Source organism: Brachyhypopomus gauderio, unplaced genomic scaffold, assembly GCF_052324685.1.
Source record: "Brachyhypopomus gauderio isolate BG-103 unplaced genomic scaffold, BGAUD_0.2 sc70, whole genome shotgun sequence".
Taxonomy (NCBI): Eukaryota; Metazoa; Chordata; class Actinopteri; order Gymnotiformes; family Hypopomidae; genus Brachyhypopomus; species Brachyhypopomus gauderio.
The window spans coordinates 1,637,239-1,663,167 of record NW_027506891.1 but is presented as its reverse complement, the minus strand read 5'-3'; the positions used below and the strand labels follow the sequence as shown (position 1 = coordinate 1,663,167).

The 25,929-nt window shown below is 44.1% G+C and overlaps 1 protein-coding gene across 11 annotated transcripts in view; it reads left to right on the top strand.

Annotated features, from left to right (window-relative positions):
* nav3 (neuron navigator 3) overlaps positions 1–25,929 on the top strand; it is a 373,704-nt gene that overhangs the window by 145,004 nt on the left and 202,771 nt on the right. For 3 of the 11 annotated variants that reach the window (XM_076989740.1, XM_076989735.1, XM_076989737.1), the window contains exon 1: positions 4,080–4,859. The exons of 1 other annotated variant lie outside the window; for it this stretch is intronic. In XM_076989740.1, coding sequence (XP_076845855.1) covers positions 4,614–4,859 — 246 coding nt within the window. In that variant the 5' untranslated portion in view covers positions 4,080–4,613. Of the gene's footprint in view, positions 1–4,071; positions 4,860–25,929 lie in introns of those variants that run through there. 7 more of the 11 variants (XM_076989738.1, XM_076989739.1, XM_076989747.1 and 4 more) reach the window with 4 other exon arrangements.

Sequence of the window (25,929 nt, the reverse complement as noted above, 5' to 3'; positions counted from 1 at the left end):
GCTTTCTACACCATAATTTCGTCCTCTTTTGTGGATTAGGGGGCCTGTAGAAAGCTCCTTGCTTCACTGCCTGGGCAAGAAATAGCAGCCAGTTTAATATTGAGCTTGTCAGATCCTCCTTGGCACCCACATCCAGTTCTAGTTTGAAAGTGAAGTGGTTGTTGGAGGTGAAAGTTTCACTGCCTCAGAGAGGAGTTGACTTATTGCAACCACCATGCTGTACAGAGCAAACTCTATCATTACTGCCATCGTTGTCTGTGTTGCGATCGTCTTTATTGCCGATGCATTCATCATTCCCTGTCAGTATGGTTTATGACCTAAGACTGTTCCTAAGCCACGTGCTGATAGGCCCTCCATGGGGCAGAGCGATGTGGTTGTTTCTCAGTGGTGCGCACAGTCCGTGACCTCTGGAGAGGGGCGGGGCCAAACTCTTCATTGCCTACTTTAACAAATCCTATTGTATGCTGCTGTGTTTCCTCATGTTCAGATTGTCCATTTCTGCTCCATCTCCCTACATGCCTGACCCAAGATGTTAGGAACAGTGGACGCCTGCTGCAACTGTACTGGAAACTGCATCAGTGAAAAAAAAAGCACAATGTGGGTCTCATGCACTAGTGGAGAAACACCTTCTTTGCCCACAGGCTAATACATTTACCTACCATGTGTCTCATTAGTGTGGCCTTTTTAACCTGGTGGCCTGAGAACTATTTGTCCGATGGTCATGGGTTCAAATCAAGCTGGTGGCCATTTCAACTGTGCTCATGATCAGACCATCCAGGTGAACAATCCTTTTAATTGTGTACTTTGGACAAATGTGTCAGATTCCATTGTGATGTGACAGGAATATTTTATTAGTTTATTGAACAGTGTTTGTGGTGAGAGATTTAAAAGTGCCTGTAGTGCAGCATGAGAGCCAGAGGCGTAATGACATCGTGGGGAAAGAGGAGCAGGAGACGACTGCAGCTTGTAGTACCTGTCCGAACACGCGCGTCTTAATTCATGACATGAGGCTGAGTGAAACTCCTCATCATCAAAATCTCTATGTGATTGTGATCACGCTCCTGTTCTGGTCTATGGTTATGCAGCACCTGCTCTTTTCAAAGAGAGAGAGATCGATCTTCGGTCTTCGTAATGCTCATCTAAAGAGCTTTTTATATGTTGCTGTACTGTGCTTCTGTCCCTTGTTTACTCACTTTACCATGCAAAGTAAAGCCTCCATTTAAGAGTGTGATTCAGGATTGCATTTTCAGCGTGAACTCTAATTCAGTGAGATCCTGCAGATCTCAGAGAACATGTATTTTCACTTGTGTTGGGTGTGGATTTGGGAGCTGGATACTCATCACATCATCACATTTAATCTCTTCTCCTTAACCAGGTCCATTTTTTATATTTAAAAGACTTATGGGCCAATTTTAATACTATGGTAAAGGAGGCTAGAGTGTCATACTTTAAGAATTTGATATCTATGCACTCTTATAATCCTCGGTTTTTATTTTCTACCATTGATACTCTAGTGAACGGCAAAAGCCAGAGGGCTTCTACTCCGAGTATTGATTCGGAGATATTTTTAAAGTTTTTTTCTGACAAAATTGCGACTCTGAGAGCCAATATTGGAATTCCCCATACATATGCAGAGATTGAACCCCTGTGTGGATTAAAAAACACCTTAGACACTTTTTCTCCAATTTCTTTAAATGAATTAAAGGAGATAGTGTACTCTTTGCATTCATCCACTTCTCCAGATGATATTCTCCCGGCCATGTTTTTGAAGAATGTTTTTGAATCAATTGGTACTCATTTATTGTCTATTGTTAATTTGTCTTTAAAGTCAGGGTGTGTCCCTGATTGTTTAAAGATGGCCACAGTACAGCCTATTTTAAAAAAACCTGGTCTTGACTCGGAAGATTGTGCTAGCTATAGACCTATTTCTAAGCTCCCTTTTATTTCAAAGATTCTGGAAAAAGTTGTTGTAAAACAACTATTGGAGTTTTTGGAAGAAAATAGGATCTTTGAAAAGTTCCAGTCTGGTTTTAGACAGAGACATAGTACTGAGACAGCGCTTTTGAAAGTGCTAAATGATATCTTAATGAATGCAGACGCCGGTGAAGTGTCTATCTTGGTGCTATTGGATATTAGCGCTGCCTTTGACACCATTGACCATGGAATTTTGCTGAACAGACTGCATCAGTGGGTGGGGTTGTCTGGAACTCCTCTGAAATGGTTTAGTTCTTACTTGTGCAATAGAAAGTTTTCTGTGGTCATGGGGGAAAAAATATCCTCACGCGCTGACCTTGTACATGGTGTACCTCAGGGATCCATTTTGGGTCCTATTTTGTTCTTATTATATATGCTTCCATTGGGAAAATTGATCAGTCGTTTTAATATTTCTTATCAATTTTTTGCAGACGATATTCAGCTCTATCTTTCTGTTAAACGAAATAACTCAAGTAAATTAAAGCTCTTAACTGATTGTCTGGAAGCTATAAAAGAGTGGATGTCATGTAATTATCTACACCTAAATGAAGGTAAAACAGAGGTTTTGATTTTAGGAGATGACAATACCACTGTTAATTTACAAGACCTTGGTTGTTTGGCCCTAAGGATAAATCCTTATCCTCGTAATTTGGGGGTTATTTTTGATGGGAAGCTTACTTTCTCAAAGCATATCAAAAGGCTTGTTCAATCCTCATATCTACAATTACGAAATATCTCTAAGATTAGACATATATTACCTTTTAAAGATTTGGAAAGAATTATCCATGTTTTTATTTCATCTCGCCTAGATTATTGTAACGGGCTATTTACATGCTTAAACCAAGGCACAATGGCACAGCTTCAGTTAGTCCAAAACTCGGCTGCTCGTCTACTTACTAGAACTAAAAAAGGGAGCATATAACTCCTGTTTTAGCATCGCTTCATTGGCTCCCCATTAAGTTTAGAGTTGATTTTAAATTGTTGGTTTTAACCTTCCAAGCACTTAAAGGGGATGCTCCGGAATATCTTACCGACTTGCTGGTCCCTTACTCTAATAGTAGAACGCTAAGGTCCTCCGGCCAGGGGCTCTTAGTAGTGCCTAGAACAAAGCGAAAAAGGAAGGGGGATTGTGCGTTTGCCGTTCGAGCTCCCCTGTTGTGGAATAATTTGCCCTTGGAGATAAGGCTTGCCGAGTCCCTTAGCCTTTTCAAAAAAAGGCTAAAAACACATCTGTACACTCTAGCTTTTGAAGGGGTTTGCTAACTAAAATCGTTCTGATCGCTGTCTGTATGTGCTTATGATTTTAATTATTGTATTGTACTCAAATTGTGGGTTTGAGTTTGTAAGCCATCTTTTTATTTTTTGAAATCGATTGGAATTTATTTAATTATTATTGTATTACTACTTTTGTGAAGCACTTTGTAGGTTGACTTGAAAAGGTGCTATATAAATAAAATTTTACTTACTTACTTACTTACTAACCTATACTGAGAAATATGAAACTCAGGAGAGATTTAGAAACCCTTCACTCCTGATTGGGTACAACCATGGACCATGGACATGGTTTGTTTGTTTGTCTGCATGTATGCATGTGAGCATGCATGTTCTGGTTGTGTGTGTGTGTGTGTGTATGTGTTTGTGTATGTGTGTGTGTGTGTGTGTGTGTGTGTGTGTGTGTGTGTGTGTGCGTGCGTGTGTATATTCAGTCAGTAGTATGAGCTTGTGGAGAACCTGTTTTGACAGTCGGAGTGTGACACGAGGCTATGGAATGTTCTTCAAGAGACAGAGACTGAGAACAAGCAAGATAAACACACACACGCACACACACACACACACACACACACACACACACACGCACACACACACACACACACACACACACACACACACACACACACACACACACACACACACACACACACACACACACACACACACACTCACTCTGCCAGGTTTGTATAATGTTCACGCCCCTGAGAGCTGCTTGGTTCTGGTAGTCACACTGTCAGAATGAAGAAAGAGAGGGAGGAGTATAGAGGGAAATAAAAAGAGAGAGAGAGGCAGAGAGAAGGAGATAGAGAGAGAGAGTCAAAAAGAAGGAAGGAGTAAAGGGAGAGGGAGAGGGAGGAGTATAGAGGGAAATAAAGAGAGAGAGAGGCAGAGAGAAGGAGATAGAGAGAGAGAGTCAAAAAGAAGGAAGGAGTAAAGGGAGAGGGAGGAGTATAGAGGGAAATAGAGAGAGAGAGGCAGAGAGAAGGAAGGAGTAAAGGGAGAGGGAGAGGGAGGAGTAGATGAAGAGAAGGAGGGGAGAGAGTGGTGGATTTTTCTTCAGTTTGTGCAAAGCAGCCGAAGAATGCATGTGGCTGCTTTCTCTCATTCTCCCTTTCTCTCACTCTCTCTCTCTCTTACCCTCTCACTCTCTCCCTCTCTTTCCCTCTCTCACTCACTTTTGCTTTCCTGTCTGACGCAAACGGCTCTCTCCTTCTCCTCCTCTCAGAGGCAGAACGTCTGGAACAGACACACACACTGGACTCTTGTTCTGCCTCCTCCTCTCTCTTTCCCTCCCTCTCTTGTTTGGGAACTCTACAAGAGACTTTTTCCCTCTGTCTGTCTCTCCGGCGTGGGAGCTCCGAGCAGTCATGCCCGTAGTGGGAGTAGCATCTAAACTCCGGCAGCCAGCGGTGGGCTCCCGGCCAGTGCATACGACATTGCCCATTCCCAACCCGGGCCGGGCCGCTGTGGAGCAGGGGCTGGGGGCCAGGGGCCCAGAGGCAGCCCAGTTCACCTGCCAGTTGTCCCTTAAAGTGGAACTTCAGGAGAGGAGAGCAGTACAGGCGACAGACCACAGCAGCAGCCGTGAGGCAGAGGAGAGGAAGATCTGTAAGGTCAGTTCTGCATGTGTGTGTGTGTGTGTGTGCGCAGGTGGAGCTGGTCCATTTTCAGACAGAGTGACACTCATGGCATGAGTATATCTAGCATATCTACTTGAGTACCTACTCTTAGTCCCATTATGCATTTTCCAGCTGTTAACCACCTTTTGCAGGGTTGCTGTGATTGTGTGTTTGGATAGGAGTTAAGATACCTTAACAGAAATTACTTACAACCAGCCTAACAGCATGCTGCTGAGCCCATGTCTTCTTGTGTTTCTTTGATGCATAAGCAAGGCATTTATGAGTTGCCTATCGCGTAATGTCTGCAGCCTGGAGGCTAGGGTCACTTCATGGGCTTTCAAGACCTCTGTCTGTGAAATGAAGCATTTCAACAGGGGAGGGAGTGTGCTACCTGAAGGTCTCTGTGGCAGACCTGTTCTGATCTGTCCCACTCTCCCTCTCCGTCTCTCACATGTGCTGTTTCAGAGGGACAGATGCTCTCTCCTTGCCTGCTTTCTTTTCCAGACACTCATAGATTAAAAACGCATGGAGCCAATAGGTTTCAAACTGTGTGCACCTACACACACACACACACACACACACACACATGCATAGAACTGCTGCTCAAATCGCTTTCCCATACTTAACAACCACACACCAGGTTTTTGGAGGTATTCTTCTCATTTTTTTGAACTTTTGGTTACAAATCAAAGCAGTGAAGTGAAATTAAAGAGTGAAGACAGGACGAGGTGACGTCTTATAAAGGAAATGGAAAGCTTTCGAAATTTCCCGCCAAGTTAATTCATTTGAAGGCCAGCCTCTCATGGCAAAAAATGAACAATTACTTTCCTGTTTGCAGAGCCTGTTCCCGGCCATGAGCTTCTCAGTCGTTAGGCTCACGACAACCTCAGTGACCCTTTTCGAGTTCAGCGACCCACCCAGTCCTAATTCAGACAGACCCCAGTGCAGAGGTATCTGTGACGTGTAGGAAGCTCGTGTGAACTTCAAAGCAGCGATGCGGAGTGTGAAGGGTGCTTGTAGTGACAGGATCTGAAGGATGTGCGTCTTATTCTGTGTCCTTCTTGCAGGGTTCACTCAAGTGTCATAGCTCTTTCACAGATTGGTAGTGTATTACGAAAGGACACACACTCCAGCTTTTATTCTCCCTAACAGGACTCTACTTATGTTCAGATGGAAATGCAGTTAATCTAGTTAATCTAGATTGATACAAATCTAATTATTCAGGATTCTTCTAAGTGAAAACTAGTCAGGCAATCTTAGTAAAAAGTTTTAACACTTTTTTTTTTTTTACTTTTTAACACTTCAGTATGGAAACTGAAAATTATTGCTTTTCTGATTAAATGTGGTTGCAAAAGTGTCACGGACACACACACACACACATATACATATATATACATATATATATATATATATACACTGCTCAAAAAAATAAAGGGAACACTCAAATAACACATCCTAGATCTGAATGAATGAAATATTCTATATGAATATTTGAATACTTCAATATATGAAATATTGAATACTTTGTTCTGTACAAAGTTAAATGTGCTGACAACAAAATCACAGAAAAATCATCAATGGAAATCAAATTTATTAACCATTGGAGGCCTGGATTTGGAGTCACACACAAAATTAAAGTGGAAAAACACACTACAGGCTGATCCAACTTTGATGTAATGTCCTTAAAACAAGTCAAAATGAGGCTCAGTATTGTGTGTGGCCTCCACGTGCCTGTATGACCTCCCTACAAACAACGCCTGGGCATGCTCCTGATGAGGTGGCGGATGGTCTCCTGAGGGATCTCCTCCCAGACCTGGACTAAAGCATCTGCCAAGGAGGATGTTGCAGGCAGCAGATCGCTCTCTACGGCATCTCCAGACTCTGTCACGTGCTCAGTGTGAACCTGCTTTCATCTGTGAAGAGCACAAGGTGCCAGTGGCGAATTTGCCAATCCTTGTGTTCTCTGGCAAATGCCAAGAGTCCTGCACGGTGTTGGGCTGTGAGCACAACCCCCCATCTGTGGACGTTGGGCCCTCATACCATCCTCATGGAGTCGGTTTCTAACCTTTTGTGCAGACACATGCACATTTGTGGCCTGCTGGAGGTCATTTTGCAGGGCTCTGGCAGTGCTCCTCCTGTTCCTTCTTGCACAAAGGTGGAGGTAGCGGTCCTGCTGCTGGGTTGTTGCCCTCCTACGGCCTCCCCCACGTCTCCTGGTGTACTGGCCTGTCTCCTGGTAGCGCCTCCAGCCTCTGGACACTACGCTGACAGACACAGCAAACCTTCTCGTATTGATGTGCCATCCTGGATGAGCTGCACTACCTGAGCCACTTGTGTGGGTTGTAGAGTCCGTCTCATGCTACCACGAGTGTGAAAGGACCACCAACATTCAAAAGTGACCAAAACATCAGCTAGAAAGCATAGGTACTGAGAAGTGCTCTGTGGTCCCCACCTGCAGAACCACTCCTTTATAGGGGGGTTTTGCTAATTGCCTCTCATTTCTACCTGTTGTCTATTTCATTTGCACAACAGCAGGTGAAATTGATTCACAATCAGTGTTGCGTCCTAACTGAACAGGTTGGTTTCACAGAAGTGTGGTTGACTTGGAGTTATATTGTGTTGTTTAAGTGTTCCCTTTATTTTTTTGAGCAGTGTGTATATATACACTACACAACACACACACACATTTAAAACCGACATATAGTGTTGAAGCATCATGGTAGTCTTGAGGAGACAGGAGACCCGCGAATAATGTTGAGTACAAGAAACCATTAGGAACTATGATGCAGCAGCTGCAAAGTTCATTCACAGCATTGTGTACAGGACCTGCTGTCCTGCAGTGGACCTGCTGTCCTGCAGTGCTGGATGTACAGGTTTGTACTGGATGTGTGTGTGTGTGTGTGTGTGTGTGTGTGTGTGTGTGTGTGTTAGGGTGTATTTACATAGTATTATTCACACTTGTTTGGACTTGTTTTGATTCATTCCCACTGAGGTTACCATGGGACCAGACTGACAACAGGTGTCCCATCTGCTTAGAGACTTCTGGACAACATGCAGCAAAGTCATTTCTAGCAGATCAGATAGTTTATAGCAGTTGAATGCATGGAGCTGTGATCCAGCACAGAGATCCTGAATATATCTAAAACCGCCTGCTGTCAGTTACTTCCCCTGGCGTCCTTTATTCAGATTTCATGCGTTGAGTTTTCCGTGTCTTTTGAGTTACCTTTATTGGTTTATTTAATTATTATTTTTGTATTATTTTCTCCCATCTCTCTATGGTTGAGTTTTGCTTTTCAGGCACTGAGTTTTTCCGCGTTGTTTTGTGTTCTTACGGTTGAGTTTCGTTCTACGCTTTGAGTATTCCTGCGTCATTTTTGTGTTCGGTGTCTTTACCGATGGTGTCTGATCACCTTTCTCTCTCTCTCCCTCTCTCTCTCTCTCTCTCTCTCTCTCTCTCTCTCTCTCTCTCTCTCTCTCTCTCTCTTTAGTAAATCCTGTCATAGGCTTCATCAGCTCGAGTACTTGGGTCCACCTCTCTCTGTTTTCATGAGTTGTGTACGTTTGCGTACTCGCTGCATACAGAGTCTTAAATTATGCCAGATGCATTTATCGATTTTATAACCTTTATTATTAATTTGATTTTTGATCATTTATCCACTTCTGTTTTGTTTTATTTCTTTTTGATAAGACACCAAAGCTCTACACATGTGAAGAGACACATCTATGTGCACTGGTTTGATTTGTAGCATGTGTGGGGAGTGAGGAAGGGGAAGTCTAAATGGAACAAGAGAACCGGCCTTAAAACCCAGTGGACTATTACCAGGATGCTAGTATTATTTTCTGACACAAAGATCTCTAAGAGATATGAGAATGGACGCCACAAGACACTAAATTGTTATAATATAATGAAGGTTTGGTGTGTATTCAAAAGGATGAACCTCCTCAAACCAGCATCTCCTTGAGGGCCAGCTTAATGGCACAGAGCTCCAGTAGTATAATTATATTCTCTGCACAACAGCTTCTTGGAAAAGAAACACAATCCCCACTCTTACCCCAGGGCCATTGACCTCAACAGCAAAGAGTTGTTGAAAGGGTCAGGATTGAGGTTATGTAGTCGAACCTCTTGGAGAAGAGAGGGAAAGTGAACCCTCCCTGATCCTAAAGAATGACCATCAATAGCAGGACCAGTTGCTCCAGTTTTTGCCCAAACACATCTGGTGAATGGGTCTGAAGAAACAGTACGTCTTGTGATTTGTTGGAGCTGCTGTGGATTTGTTGTTGATTAAAAAGCTGGATTGGTTTATGTTCTGTAGTGTCCACTCTAGTTGGCAAAACCTTCTATAAGGTCTGAGAGAATTGAAATGTAATGCACAAGGTTTAATCACATAAAGAACAGAGAAACACAAAAAGACTATAGATTACAGGCAAGCTGGTGCCTAGAACAGAATTAGGTGCAAGAGTTTGCAAAGGCTGGAATGGTATAGTTTGAGAAGTCAGTTAAATAAGCAACTGGTTAATGGTATAGTCTGAAAAGTCAGTTAAATGAGTAACCGGTGCCAGTAGTAATTTTCAGTAGTCAGGGCAGGTAAACATGAATTAAGGTGACTTAAAAAATGTTGATCCACTGAGTGAAACCTGATAAAAATGTCAGAGCTTTGTTTTGTTCTGTGTTCTCTGATATTCCTCTTCATACCCATGTTTCTCAATTTTCCAGAAAACCTTAAGATGGGAAACCTTTGCAGTTTGCAAAGGTTAAAACCATGTCATGAACTAGCTGTTTAGCAATGATCTCTATATTTACTGTGTTCTAAGGTTTAGGATGCAGCTGTATTGAAGTATGTTCACACTTCAGACACACACACAAACACACACACACACACACACAAGATAAATCTTTTAGAAAGATAAGAGAAAGTGGGGTCTCTTGGGACACTCATTCCATGTAAAAAGTGCTTATTACTGAGAGAAACTGAGGAATGTAAACAGACTGCTGGGGTTGTAGAAGAACTGCAGAGAGTGTATAAGGACAGCAGCAGTGGTAGGAGTGGAGGTGCTGGAGACGTGGTGGATGGGGTGTGTGTGTGTGGGGTGTGTGTGTGGGGTGTGTATGTGGGGGGTGTGTGTGGGGTGTGAGGGGGGTGTGTGTGAGGGGGGTGTGTGTGTGGGGGGTGTGTGTGTGGGGGTGTGTGTGGGGTGTGTGTGTGGGGGTGTGTGTGTGTGGGGGGTGTGTGTGTGTGAGGTGTGTGTGTGGGGTGTGTGTGTGGGGGGTGTGTGTGGGGGGTGTGAGGGGGTGTGTGTGTGGGGGGGGTGTGAGGGTGTGTGTGTGTGGGGGGTGTGTGTGGGGTGTGTGTGTGTGTGGGGGGTGTGAGGGGGGTGTGTGTGAGGGGGGTGTGTGTGTGGGGTGTGTGTGTGGGGTGTGTGAGGGGGGTGTGTGTGTGGGGTGTGTGTGTGGGGGGTGTGTGTGGGGGGGTGTGTGTGTGGGGGGTGTGAGGGGGGTGTGTGTGTGTGGGGTGTGTGTGGGGGGGGGGGGGTGTATGTGCTCCAGCGATGGGTGGCCTCCTTATCTGTTAGAACCCAGATGTGATGGCCTGTTCGGCAGGCAGGACTGAATTTGACAGGGCCTGCACTCCTGATACCCCTCATTCCCAGGATTTCAAAACAAACTGGGAAGCTAAGAATCTCAGTAAGCCAGCCTAATAATAATAATAATAATAATAATAATAATAATAATCTCAGTAAGCCAGCCTCTGTCCGTGGTAATTAATGTTTGTTGTTGATGCTCTGATAGAACTCATTTGCATTTCAGAAGCAGATCTGCATTTTGGAGCAAGTAATATGAGTTGTACAAAAATATTGGCATGACTTACATTGATTCAAACATTAACATTCAAATGTTAATCATAGAGGTGAGACATAGCTTCTTCTTCTGCTGGAAGACTCATATAGCTCTTGTGTATGTCAGTTATATGCAGAAAAGACATTAAAAATGTCTGTAGAATACAAGAATCATATTCAGTATTGACTTGTATTTCTGACAGTATATCCCTCTGGGGCGGTCATGATACTGGGGCGGTCACGATACTGGGGCAAGTCACGATACTGGGGCAGTCACGATACTGGGGCAGTCACGATACTGGGGCAGTCACGATACTGGGGCAGTCACGGTACTGGGACAGTCATGGTACTGGGACAGTCACGGTACTGGGGCAGTCATGGCCTGCTGGTAGGGAACTGGTCTTGTGACCGGAGGGTTGTGGGTTCGATTCCCAGATCTGAGGCCATGACTGAGGTGCCCTTGAGCAAGGCACCTAACCCCAACTGACTGCTCCCTGGGTACCGGGCTAGGGCTGCCCACCACTCTGCGTGCATCACAGCCCCCTAGTAATCAAATGTGTGTGTGTGTGTGTGTGTGTGTGTGTGTGTGTGTGTGTGTGTGTTTGTGTGTTAACTGCACAGATGGTTAAATGCGGAGGACAAATTTTGATTGAGGTGAAAATCACAATTGGCAAATATTCACATTTCATTTCTCTGCTGCCTGTTCAGTGCTGCTGGTCATCATGGTGACACTCCTATGGCTTATAGAGACAATAACTATATAACAAATATACTTTATATTTGATCAAAGTTTTGTCATGCTTTAGTTAAAAAAAGAAAGATAAACAGAAGTTTGAAACAGCATGAAATAACATTTTTTGTATGGGGTCAGTACTGCAAAAAGAGGGGATACACTACGGACAGCTGAGAACCAGCTGAAGAACATTTGAAGAGCTTGGAGGATCTCTTTAGTTCATGTGGGCAGGAGAGTGTATGGCACTAACATCTGCTGAGTGCTCGAGTGGGGACATGATTAGAAAAAGTGCTAATCTATATTTACGGTGTTCCAGGATAAACACTTACACATAAAGCATCAAATCCAAGTGCATCTGGGTATTGTTACATATTACATGTATGAAGTAGAGCTGTTCATTACTGGGGATAAACAGACAGGCTGCTTTTAGCACTACATGTTAGTTGCTGTCAGGGTATGGCTAAAATAATGAAGCGATTGCGCACACACACACACATGTTCATTCTCCACACGTATGGCGCAGACAGCACACACACACATGTTCATTCTCCACACGTATGGCGCAGACAGCACACAATCACAGCAAACATACAAGCGATTTATACTCAGACAGAGACGAGCATGGGACACTGTGTAACACGAGCCCCGAACACACTCACACAAACCCACACCCACGGAGGAGAGAGAGGAGGAGAGAGTGGAGGAGAGAGTGAGTGGAGGAGAGAGAGAGTGGAGGAGAGAGAGTAGGAGAGAGTGGAGGAGAGATACCTCTCTCAACTCAATTAACTCACACACCTCACACACCTCACTTAACTCACACACCTCACTTAACTCACACACCTCTCTCACCTCACTCAACTCACACACCTCACTCACCTCACTCAACTCACTCACCTCACTTAACTCACACACCTCACTCACCTCACTCAACTCACTCACCTCACTTAACTCGCACACCTCACTCACCTCACTTAACTCACACACCTCTCTCACCTCCAGTGCCTAATTTGTAAATCAAACGATGCCGGAACGCAAACAGCGGCATGAGACAAGGGGTCACTGAGGCCAACAATGTCACCGGATCGCACACAAACGCTTAGGCACACAAATGTCAATACTTTAGCCTAAATTCCAGCACTTTTCAAACCTGAAACACAATGCAACATTAAAATTGGTCAGGTAAATGTTCCTTCCCCTGTGTTTGAGGGGTGTTTCTTTATACTACCACATATCGTTTCGGACAACACTGCACAGAATGTGTCGCGCGCTACGGTCACTCATGAAAGTATAACTAGCTTTATAGGGGAGACACAGAAAGGCATCACTAAAAGGGAGAGCTCTTATGTGATTTAGGAAGCCTGAATGTGGATCTTGTGTTTACAAATTTATTTTATATAATTATTTGTTCAATTAATTGGTTCAACGCAGACAGATTTCTTCATAACTTATAATTAGTAGGCTTGAAAGTTACCGGATCGAGGCAGACAGTTCCCGGAACGCACCCTTCAAAATGAAAGAGTTCCCGGATCCTGTTCCGGCAGGATCCGGCTCAAATTAAGCCCTGCTCACCTCACTTAACTCACACACCTCTCTCACCTCACACACCTCTCTCACCTCACTTAACTCACACACCTCTCTCACCTCACACACCTCTCTCACCTCACTTAACTCACACACCTCACTCACCTCACTTAACTCACACACCTCACTCAACTCACACACCTCACTCACCTTTGTCACATCACACATACCTCTTACTACATCATCTCTTCATGATTTTTCCATATTCTCTTTGTCCTAATTTTTATTACAAACAAGAGGGCCTTGTGGGTGATTTTCTGCTACTGCAGTTGGCTCTCAGTTTCCATCAAAGAAACTCTCTACGTGTGTGTGTGTGTGTGTGTGTGTGTGTGTGTGTGTGTGTGTGTGTGTGTGTGTGGGGGGGGTGGGGGTTGTGTGCGGTTGTGGTAAGTGTAGTGTGTGTGTGTGTGTGTGTGTGTGTGTTTGTGTGTGTTGCATGCGAGCAGAGCTAGGAGGTTTGTGCTTAAGTGTAAGTGACCTCTTGTTTGTACTTGTCTTTGAGAGGCTGGAATAGACAGAGTCACTCTCACGGGCACAGGGGACATGCCAGCCCTGTAACACCAGCTGCAGCTGCCCAGTGCCTTTATTACCCCTCCCATTTATTACCCCTCCCATTTATTACCCCTCCCATTTCTCTGCTTGAGTGGGGCAGATGATGGAAAAGGAGAATGAGTCTGAAAGATAGGAAGAGTGTTAGAATCTTAGAGGGTCCGTCAGGCAAGAATGAATCACAGGCTTGTGCTCTTTCACTCTCTCTCTCCCTCTGTCTCTCTTACACTTTCTCTTAATCTCTCACCCTGTATGTGGAGTTGAGGTTAGCAGGTTTAAAGAAACTGCAGTAGATAGCACAGGACTAGAAGCACATTGCTTTTGGAGAATGAGCTCCATGCTCTGGAGAGGGCTTCTCAGTGTGTGTGCGTGTGTGTGTGTGTGTGTGTGTGTGTTAACACTTTTAACACTGTTACAACGAAACTGATGCATCACAGAGAATATGTGTTTGTGAGTGAGACAGTGTAAGTGCATGTGTGTTTGTGAGTGAGACAGTGTAAGTGCATGTGTGTTTGTGAGTGAGACAGTGTAAGTGCATGTGTGTTTGTGAGTGGATTTGTGTAGTTGCTGTTCCCAAACTTTTGTTCTGGTGTAGCACTTGGTAGTGGTCTGCAGGTGGGAATGTTTGTGAGACTGTTTCCTCACTCTGTGTTGTTAGTGAATGGTGGGCGAGGGACACGGCTTTACAAAGAGCTAAGTGTAGTCATGGCGACCTGGCTGCCTTCACCCAGCCGCTATAGTGTGCTAGCCACCAAGGTCAAGGGAAACTGGAACTTTTCCTGTATGTCCCAGCTCGGTCAAGTCTATGAGCACTATTTTCTGATCTAGAGGATCTGTGAGAATAGAGGGGTCTCCAGAAGCCAGAAACATTCCCTCGTTCATGTAAACTGAAAGCAAGAAAAAAAATAACAAAAGAAAGAAAGATGTCATGGAAGGAGAATTGTGGGTACTAAGTCTTTGGGCGAGAGAGGCAGCCCATCTGTTAGTGGAGCCAACAGCCTCTAACCTTCATATTGAAACATAGAGATGCTGGTGAGATTAGGGGGCCAAGCAAGTTTTGTATGTGATGCTCAGAGATTTGCATCTGGCCCAGGCTTACCTGCACACTGGACAACCTAGACAACCTGGACAAACAACCTGGGTAGTCCTGGGCCTGTCATCACGGAAAGAAAGGCACTTCTAGCTGAAACTTTGGCTTCACTGTGTGCCAGCAACCTCCCAGCAGAATGTTTGCAATGGGAGGGCTACTCCAACTCTGTGGTATGGTTACACAGAGATAATGGCAGAGATGCTATCCGGGGATGTAGGAGATAGATGAGGCCAGTTCCTCTCCTTATGTGATGCCCTTTTGATGGTTTCAACAGGAGTTCTGCAACCACTGTCCCAAAGCCTTTAATTTGGGCAATATGTTTGAATATCAGTGTGCGTATTTGAGTTGACGGACGATGACGTGTGGAATTATGGGTCTGGTCTCTGGCGTGAGACTGGCATGGACCCCATTTGAGTGGCCTGAAGTCAGTTCCTGGCTCGTCGCTGTGAGCTGAATTGAGCATTCTACCATGAGATTATAGTAGTAATTACTGTCTCTGGTGGACTGGACTTCATAACCTGAACACACTCAGAATCTCAAAGCTATTTTTTCTATGTCTTTTATACAATCCATACCAATCTGGACAGAATGGAAGAAATCTTTAACCAACATTTTTATCAATGATATAATAAGTTGACATGCCAAATGTTTGATTCATTCCATCTCAGAATTGTATGCATCCGGTCTGATCTGAAATACACCTGTGGCTTCCATGTCCCAGTGAAATCATTTGATCCACATAGATGATCAGGAGGTGATTCAACCCACAATGTGAACACAACATGGCTGTATTCCCTGCTGCCTCCTCCAAGTGTGATTGAATCTCTCCTTCTAGTGGGGCTCTGGGATTCATAGCTTGGTCATCCTGTATGCTTAAATATGGTTGCAAACAGGTGTGGGTGGTCAGTTCAGTCCCTCATGGTCATATTGAGTGTGAATGTAAAATTAATAGAGGTTCTGCAAGAATGTGGATCCCGGGAGTAACGCTTCCTACATTGACTCATGTGAAGGTACTGGCTGAGGAGGTGCGGCAGGTGGTGAAGGGGGTATCTGATTTCTCACTAGATGTATTTGATTAGATCTCCATGGAAGGCCACACAGGTGTGTCTGGACAGTCTGTGTGCTGGCTACAGTTAAAACAAAGATATCTGGAATCACTCCCGGAAACTCAGGAAGTGAGCAGAATCACACTGAAGCTGAAGGTTGTATGTGGAGGGATTCCACTTGTAGTCCCAAATCAGTAACCTAATCTGTTCATCAGAGGTTTATGTGTTTATTACATTTCAACCCACCTGCATGACTGCTTTTTAACCCCTCTCTAGCTGGCTTCCGCCTCTCAGGTTGATGGTTCATAGAATTGAATGGTAATTACCATCCACTACCTCGGTATACTAATACACATTCAATGTGTGTGTGTATGTATACACAGCACTACAGAATGGACACACACATTTAGAGGTGTGGTCTTGTGGAGTAGAGGTGTGGTCTTGTGGAGTAGAGGTGTGGTCTGGTGGAGTAGAGGTGTGGTCTGGTGCAGTAGAGGTGTGATCTGGTGGAGTAGAGGTGTGGTATGGTGGAGTAGAGGTGTGGTTTTGTGAAGTAGAGGTGTGGTCAGGTGCAGTAGAGGTGTGGTCTTGTGGAGTAGAGGTGTGGTCTGGTGGAGTAGAGGTGTGGTCAGGTGCAGTAGAGGTGTGGTCTGGTGCAGTAGAGGTGTGGTCTGGTGGAGTAGAGGTGTGGTCAGGTGCAGTAGAGGTGTGGTCTGTTGGAGTAGAGGTGTGGTACCCAGCAGGAGGTGCACCGTGACTGCACAGCGTGTAAAGGGACTTTGTCTGACAGCTTTTCTCCAGGAGATGCAGGCTGGAGAGAGGAGCACAGTGCTGACACAGAGATGCAGTACCAGCAGGAGTTCCAGCCTTGAGATCAGCCAGCACCCAGTCATGCGCTTCAGGGCACATGGTGGCAGTAGCATCTGGGATTGAATCCCATGACCAATCACTTTTGAATAACATTAAAGTAGACTGATAAAACCAGAAGGTATCTTCCCTCTAATTCTTTGCAATAATAAGTGCAGAGAGCATTTCTTTTGACCTTTAGTGGATAGAGGGCCTAATAGCCCAACCCCCCTGTCACATGACTATTATGTTTCGTGTTCAGAAGATATGATTCATGATTCCTACTTTGTGAATGTGTTGTTGGTGAGGGCTGTGTCTGATTTATCACTCCTGCTTTTTGGTATAGTTCCAGCGCTGAAGGTTAGAGGTTCACTAAAGCAAGTGTGTGAGGGTAACAGTATATGTGTGTGTGTGTGTGTGTGTGTGTGTGTGTGTGTGTGTGTGTGTGTGTGTAAGAGAGAGAGAGAGAGAGAGAGAGAGAGAGAGAAACTGTTGCTTTCAGTGGCAAAGATGAATAAGCTACAGCTTCTTGGATCACTCATTTCACACTGGTGATAAGAGAGTAGCTTTCATCTTATTACACACACACACACACACACACACACACACACACACACACACACACACACACACACACACACACACACACACACACACACACACACACACACACACACACACACACACACACACACACACACACAGCCTGTCTGACTGGACAGACCCTCAGCAAGTCAAAGATATTCCCATGATGAGCACAATTGTCTGTACACTATTATGCAACAGCTACTGTGTGAGAGTGTGTGTGTGAGAGAGAGTGAGAGAGTATGTTGGGAGTTAAGGGTGAACTCCACTTCCATTCTTGCAGTTCACTTTGCCCGCATCCTGCTGTATTTGTTCCCACCGTCCTGTTTACAGGAAATCACTGTCCAACCACGCAGAGGAAGTTAAAGATTAACATGTGAGAACTGCTCTCTGTCCTAGTTTTGCAATATGCTTAACAGTTCTCCACTCACAGCTGTGGACAGAATGATCAGACCTTAACCAGCTCATCCCACATTGAGCTTTTTTGGGTGATTTCACTTCAAAGTCTCAGTTCAGCCTTTGTTGAAACATGAACTACTGTTTGAGCTGAGCGTCTGTTGCGAGTCTGGATGGTTACGCCAGCATGTTCATCTTCCCACAGCTGGGTTCCTGTCACTGTATTGATGTGTGCAGCCCAAGCTAAGGATGTTCCTCTAATGATCCCACAGCAGATTACCTTTGTCTGATCTTCTCCCTGTATAAGTGGCTGCATACCACACAAACCTCATAGTGTGGGTGTTACTTACATGAGAGTGTGTTTGTGTGTGTTTATGGTTCTTCCATGACGACTGTGTTTTGCCAGCTATATATATATATATATATATATATATATATATATATATATATATATATATATATATATTAGTGGTGGGCCGTTAACGGCGTTAACGGCGTTCATTAATTTGATAATCTTATCGGGCGATATAAAAATTATCGCTGTTAATCTATTCTTAAAGTTGGGTTGGGAACTGGGTCAAAATGGTTAAGCAAACAATGATGACTTTCACCTTGATAGTTTAGCTCGGCTGTATTCCTAGCCAAATTGCACAGTAGGGGCGAGAACGAGTTTTCAAACCTGTGAATTAGAGGTCTGCGCGGGACTGCTTTTTTAATCCCGCTCCCGCCCGCTCCCGCCCGCTCCCGCTTGTTTTAGACCCGCTTCCGCCCGCTCCCGCCAAAAAATCGCTTGTTTTAATCCCGCTCCCGCCCGCACCGGCCAAAAAATCGCTTGTTTCTGTAACGTATTGACCAGACAGAGAGGGATCCAACTGCGGAAGTACACCGCTTTTATTCAAATGAGTCACGTTTACAAGAAACGGCACGAGTATCACTAGCGCTAGGCGCAGTAATAACAGCAGCGTTTTTGTGGGATGGTCAGGACGGTCCAGGGTCATAACGGGGGGGGGGCAGAATCCGGGAGGTACAGGAGGGCTAGGCAGGAGGCGAGGTCTGGAGAGAAAGCAAGGGTCAAAGCACAGGAGATCGAACAGGCAATGGAAACGCTTGGTATGCTGCATGGGAACGGCAATACTTCGCGACGAGGAAGTGGTGGGAAGGTGTATATATGTGACTGAAAAGGGGGCGTGGTAATTAGTAGCAGGTGTAGCTGGGAGGGACATATCAGACGGCATTCCTTACAGTTTCAATCCCGCTCCCGCCCGCACCTGCTTGTTTTAATCCCGCTCCTGCCCGCACCGGCCAAAAAATCGCTTGTTTTAATCCCGCACCTGCCCGCCACATATATATTTCTGTCGCCCCTGCCTGCAATCCTAATATGAATTGAATTAATTAGATTTAGTACTTGAAATTTTCTTATGTATTTATTAAAACAGCAATATAGCGATGGATCGCGATGTCCCATTTCTTACCACAGTCCAAACACATGCCGTCAGGTGACGTACACCAACACTTTCTGATATCAATCACAACAAGCCGATTTCCCTCTCCATTAATTACAATGGAATATGACTTCCATACATCAGACTTTCCTATAGTTTGCTTAATTGTGGTGTATTCGCCTGTTTTAATAGAATTTTCCACAGTTGAAACTGGTTGACCGTCTACAGCAGGGGTCGGCAACCTATGGCACGCGTGCCACCATTGGTCACTGGCACGCGACACGCTGGACCAGCATCAGCAAAAATATATATTTTAATATAAATTATTACATTAATGGATTATACTTTCACGAGTGACCGCAGCGCGCGACTCCGCATGCACACCTCGCGCGAACGGCGGAGGCGTTTATACTTGCCGATCGATCCCGATATAATACTTAATTTGTGTCCATTTACACCTCCCCTCCCTCCTCTCCTCGGTCAACAATTTAAACTCGCCGCCATAGTGGCACACTCATTGACTGGACATGTTAAAGTTGGCACTCCATGTCTCAAAGGTTGCCGACCCCTGGTCTACAGTCTCTGTCATTTCGGTATCAAAATGACAAAATGACGCACACTTCATGTTCAGGTGATCAGTTGCTTTGCCAATATTTTGAATTAGTTTATTGCTTACTTACTGAATGATTTTCGTCCTGTTCCTTATGCATGGAAATCATTGCGTTGTTATTATTATAATTTTCTAGACTATTAATTTGCGGGATTTTTCTACATGTATATGTGGTCCCGCTCCCGCATCGCCTGGACTAATTTAACTCCCGCTCCCACCAATAACAATTAAATTCTGTCCCGCGCTGCAAGATATTCTGTCGGGACCCGCGGGATTACCGCGGGAGTGCAGACCTCCTACTGTGAATTACAAATCGTTCGTGTGTTTACATGGATGCAGCCATGAAGTCGCCAGGTTTGCTTCATGCGGAGCTCAGAGCGGTCGTTTTCTGCATGGTCCTAGCGCTAGATTCGTCGCTATTTAAATATTTATTTTTAACCGTTAAAACTGCAGAGGACCAAAACCGGCTTTTGAAAAAGATTACGTAATTACAAATTACATCCGTGAGGTTAAATGTACTAAATGTTGGCTTACATTTCAAATATCATGTTTAGCTGAATAAACATGTTATCAACCCCTTTTAATGTACAGTATGTAGGCTTACAAATTCATGTTTAACTGAATAAACGAGTAGCCTACATTTTATTGAGCACGTTTTCTTCAAGTATCAAAGTAGAACAGCTTCCTCAAGCAGTCATTGATGCATTTTGGAAACAGGAGATGAGCCCCTGGTCTAATGCACCCTCTGTATTAAGAAACCCTATCTCAAAAACGGACTTTTAGTCATTAATTGGGTAGCAAGCATATGAGCCATTTTAATATAGATTAATCTAGATTAATCTAGATTAATTTCAAGATTTCAGTGAGATTAATCTAGATTAAAAAAAATTAATCTATGCCCACCCCTAAAAAAATTACATGCACATGTTGAATGAAATTTGACTTTTATTTATAACATTTTCTAAACGTGAGTTTTCAATGGAAAAAAGTCACACCACCAACTGATAAAATCTATATCCAATATTAACTATAGCTATACAGTCATTGTTAAGTCCTTCAGTTAACTTCTGTTTACCCTCCACTGTCTGCAGGCCTTGTTGCATATATTTTGCAATTAGTAAATCAATATAGGCCTACAATTAAGACAGTAAAAAGACCAAAAAGTAGGAGGAGTTATGGGCTACTGAGTGTTGTCATTACATGAATGCAGATGGGCATTTTCACAGGTAATGGGGACGTTCCCGTTTCTTCTTTCACAAATGAATGTGTTAATTTATGTTGCCTAACAAATCCTATACAGCAGAAAATGTTCAGCTTAACACATAGATTTGCAAACTCTACCTTAATTATTTGTATGTGGTCGTCCTCACGTTATCTATCATTGATTTGGGCTAGAGCAGTTTATCAGGTGACCAGTCGGCTAAAAATGCTGAGTAGTTTGGTGCTGTAGACATTTTACAACACAAGAAAATGATTTCACGTTGGGCTTAGAGGGCAAACGGTATGATTTTACTTGATGTGTATGTGACCTGGCTGGTGGGGCACGGGAGAAGAAGTCTGTGAGCGTGTGTGCTGTGCTGAAGACGCTTCCTTCCACTCGCTGAACTGAACTGAACTGCTGCAGCGCATCTGGTGTTAAAGGAAGAGAGAGGTCGGGTGTGTGCGAGGTAATGGCTCATTTCAGGGCATTGTTTTTAATCGCTCAGGTTTTCAAAAGATCATTTCAAACTGACCTCAGTAAAATGTTAATAATAATAATATTTTTAAAAAACGACGTTTCAAAAGGGCACTTTCGTTGATAAAGGGCAGAGTATATATATATATATATATATATATATATATATATATATATATATATATATATATATATATATATATATATATATATGTATATATATGTGTGTGTGTGGCGTGCGTGCGTGCGCGCATGTGTGTGCGTGTGGGTTTGTGTGTATGTGTATGCTATAAAAGAATCTGACCCCTAGCTATATCTGTCTCCATCTATCTAGATGTGCATCAGATAGGCTGGGGTCAGATGGGACTGTGAATGAATCTTTTCATGGGTTATGGCTTCATAACCTTATGTCTGCCTGTGTTTCTCTGTAAATGCACTTTCGATTACTTTGGTTTCCAGAAGACATGCTGAGGTTTAGAACCTGGGCTCAGTCCTGTGCTGATATGAGAGCTGATTTGAGAGCTGATTTAAGAGCTGTTGTCTAACTGAAGCTGTGTAGAGGTTTTATGGAGTCCACTGACCTCCTGGGCGGTGCTCTATTGCCTGCAGATTGCCCTGAGCTCCTAGCCACTGATCCAAGCCTCTGATTAGCTGGATTCATGCATCCAGTCACTATTGAATGTGTATTTTCACACAGTATATGTGTCTGTATCTCATTCTTCACTAGAGGTGTATTCAACTAAGGATTTTCATAGTCGAATCTGATTCATCAGATTTTCCCTTTAGTCGACTAATAGTCGAATCTAGAGCACCTTAAACGGGATCCCGTTCTCATTCAGGACTTTTTTCCACTTCAAAGTAAAAACCTAAAAAACTCAAATAAATGAATAAACATGGTAAGTTGGCTTTATTCAGCTTTTATTTATTTACTTATTTATTTTTTAATGAAACATTAGAAAACATTAACAAAAAAAGTCACCGTCAGTGCGCAGTGTGCATATAGAACTGTCAGGCAGGCACTGTGCAAAATGTCAAAAATATTTTAAATAAAATATGCCTGCCTGAAAATATTTTAAAAATTGCCACACAACAGCAAAAAAATTATAAATAAAGGTTCAAGTAACGGGGTTTAAAAAGCAAACAACAACAAAAAATGTTTATAGGCCTACTTGCCGAGACGCGACGACACGACCGAAACGACAAACGGCTGAACTGTTTTTTTTTTTCGCCTTACGCATTTTAAATGGTATGCCATGTTGGTTATTGTCATGTGAAATGAAAGACGTTGATGACATAACTTGCACTTTACTTTGTTTGATTCATCTTTATCTTTTTCAAAATAAAAAGTTTTTTTAGTAGCCATTATAATCTTGGGAGATATCCTGTTAAGCTCCGCTCATTTGGATTGTGCAACTGCAGGGTTTGATTTATTAATGTGTAGTATAGAAGATGCCTATTGTTAATGTGCAAACATCATTTAAAAATATTTATTAACAGAAATTAGGATGATTTTATTTGACAAAAGGCTATATATAACGAAAACAAAGGCATTTCATGTAACAAACACTTCCACCCCTTCTCTTGAGGAAAAGCAGGATAGGGGGAGTGAAGAAGGGCTAGTCTGGGTGTTGAGTGTGATGTCCACAGGTCATGTGACCACATTTGAGATTTCATAGAAAGTAATTTGTTGACCAGGGGGGCTGGTACAAATTCATTAAAGGGCCGAATCTAGCCCTGGTTAACACTGTTCCACAGACATTTTAAACATCCGGGGCATATGAAAAACGAACAGGCATTAAAACGACAGGCTTAAAAAGGTTCATTTCTTCCAATTGCTTGCGCCCCACCTGCAATACCCGCGCGCCCCACACTTTGAGAAACACTGCTGTAGACTAACCCTCATCTAAGTTTGGACTAACCCTCCTCTAACCATGGACTAACACTCATCTAACAATAGACTAACCATCATCTAACAATGGACTAACGCTCCTCCAACTATGGACTAACATTCATCTACAAGTCACCAGTCTTCACACCACTGTTTGTTCTCATTTCCTTTTGTCAAACAAAAACACTGTCTCTCTTCCCATCTCTCTCTCTCTCTCGCTCTCTCTCTCTCTCTCTCCCTCTCTCTCTACCTTTCAGTCTTTGTCTCTCTATCTGCCATTATCTGCTGATTCACAGCAGCAGTGCTGTTCTCAAATAAGAGAGGAAGTTCATTCTTACTATAGCAACCAGCACTGAGGCTCTACTAATCTAGTGACACACTGAACTGATCACATCTGCTCCTGTGAATTCAATTAGTCAAGTCTGACGCTTGGAGATAAGCAAGTCTATCACGGCCTGATAAAACAAAGAACTTAAATAGTCAGACTTGACTAATTGACTAATAGTCAGACAGAGATACACTGTGTATGCAGATGTTTGTGTGAGTGTGTGTATGAGTGTGTGCACATATGTGTGTGTGTGTGTGTGTGTGTGTGTGTGTGTGTGTGTGTGTGTGTGTGTGTGTGTGTGTGTGTGTAAAAAAGATCTGCATGTTGGGTGCATGTAAGACACAAAAGCCCAGGTGTGTTTCCCTGGCAGCGGCTTTGTGAGCTGAAGTGGATCAACTTACTACAGCCTCAGGGAGGGTGTGGACAGAGAAGGGTATCTCAGCGAGGATGTGCCTGATGATTTGAACCTCAGCGAGGGTGTGCATGGTAACAGGAACCTCAGCGAGGATGTGCCTGATGATTTGAACCTCAGCGAGGGTGTGTATGGTAACAGGAACCTCAGCGAGGGTGTGCATGGTAACAGGAACCTCAGCGAGGGTGTGCATGGTAACAGGAACCTCAGCGAGGGTGTGCCTGATGATTTGAACCTCAGCGAGGGTGTGCCTGATGATTTGAACCTCAGCGAGGGTGTGCATGGTAACAGGAACCTCAGCGAGGGTGTGCATGGTAACAGGAACCTCAGCGAGGATGTGCCTGATGATTTGAACCTCAGCGAGGGTGTGCATGGTAACAGGAACCTCAGCGAGGGTGTGCATGGTAACAGGAACCTCAGCGAGGGTGTGCATGGTAACAGGAACCTCAGCGAGGGTGTGCATGGTAACAGGAACCTCAGCGAGGATGTGCATGGTAACAGGAACCTCAGCGAGGGTGTGCATGGTAACAGGAACCTCAGCGAGGATGTGCATGGTAACAGGAACCTCAGCAAGTGCCTCTACCACTCTAGCAGTTGCACCCAAGTGAGAGCAGTTTGGTGTCAAGAAGACACCTACCTTTTTATGAAGCAAAAAAGTTTCATTTTTGTCATTATCAGGATTAGTGTGTGTAGGATATACCATGGTGCCAGTTTGTGTATTTGTCATTCATTACTCTTTTTCTTTTTCTCTGATATGTGCGTGCGTGCGTGTGTGTGTGTGTGTGTGCGTGTGTGTGTGCCTGCGTGTGCGTGTGTGTGTGTGTGTGCATGTTTGTGTGTGTGTGTGCATGTGTGTGTGTGTGTGTGCATGTGTGTGTGCGTGTGCGCATGTGTGTGTGTGTGTGCGTGCGTGTGTGTGCGTGCGTGCGCGCCCCCATGTCAGATTTGTGGTGACAGGGGTATTCTCCTACGGCAGCAGAATATCACTTTTCTGTCCTTTGGGAAGAATTACTAACATGACCCAAACTACCCTGCTGAACGCCTCTAGTTTCAGCCGGCAGATTTATTTGAGCTGGCTGTATCATTTACAAAGCATTCCCCAGGACTGCATTTTTATCGGTCAATATGACTCACAGCTTGGGTCAGACAGGCGTGCTTCACAGGGCTGCTACCACCACTCTCTGTTTGGAGATTTAGCTGCCTTTAACAGAGGGGAAATAGCTGCTGCCCAACACCAGCTGACATGGCCAGAGAGCCATTTTGAGTCTGGGTGTAATTAGTGGTTTCTCTCTCCTCAAAAATCATCACGCTCTTAAAAGCTCCTCTTTTTTCCCCTTGCTGTTTGCTTTAAAGAGAGCCAGGTTGTCTCTGATGAATGAGTTTGGAGTAACCAAAATGGAAGGCAAACTTTCAGCAGAGCACACTACAGGGCATGACTGGGCAGGGTGGGGAAAGAGAGAATAAACCAAAGAAAGAAAGTAAGTTATGAATCTTTACATGTATTTACAAACAGACCATGTCTGCTTAAGTCTGTCCCCATTCTCTCTGCAGTTATCTCTCTCTCTCTCTCTGCTCTCTGTTGCTCTATCTTATAATTCTTTCTGTGTGTCCGTCTCTCTGTCTGTCTGTAACCAGGTGTGTCAGTTCTGCAGTGCTCACTGCAGTCATATCACAGTTGTTAGGATTAAGTCATGTCTACTGTCAAACTGCTGTTTGAACTGCTTCCTTCTTAGTCTCTACCTCACATGTGCATCATGTGTGAGGGGTCTTACAGGGTATGGGGGTTATACAGGGCATGAGGGGTCATACAGGGTATGAGGGGTCTTACAGGTTATGGGGGTTATACAGGGTATGAGGGGTCATACAGGGCATGAGGGGTCATACAGGGTATGAGGGGTCTTACAGGGTATGAGGGGTCATACAGGGTATGAGGGGTTATACAGGGCATGAGGGGTCATACAGGGTATGAGGGGTCTTACAGGGTATGAGGGGTCTTATAGGGTATGGGGGTCATACAGGGCATGAGGCGTCTTACAGGGCATGAGGGG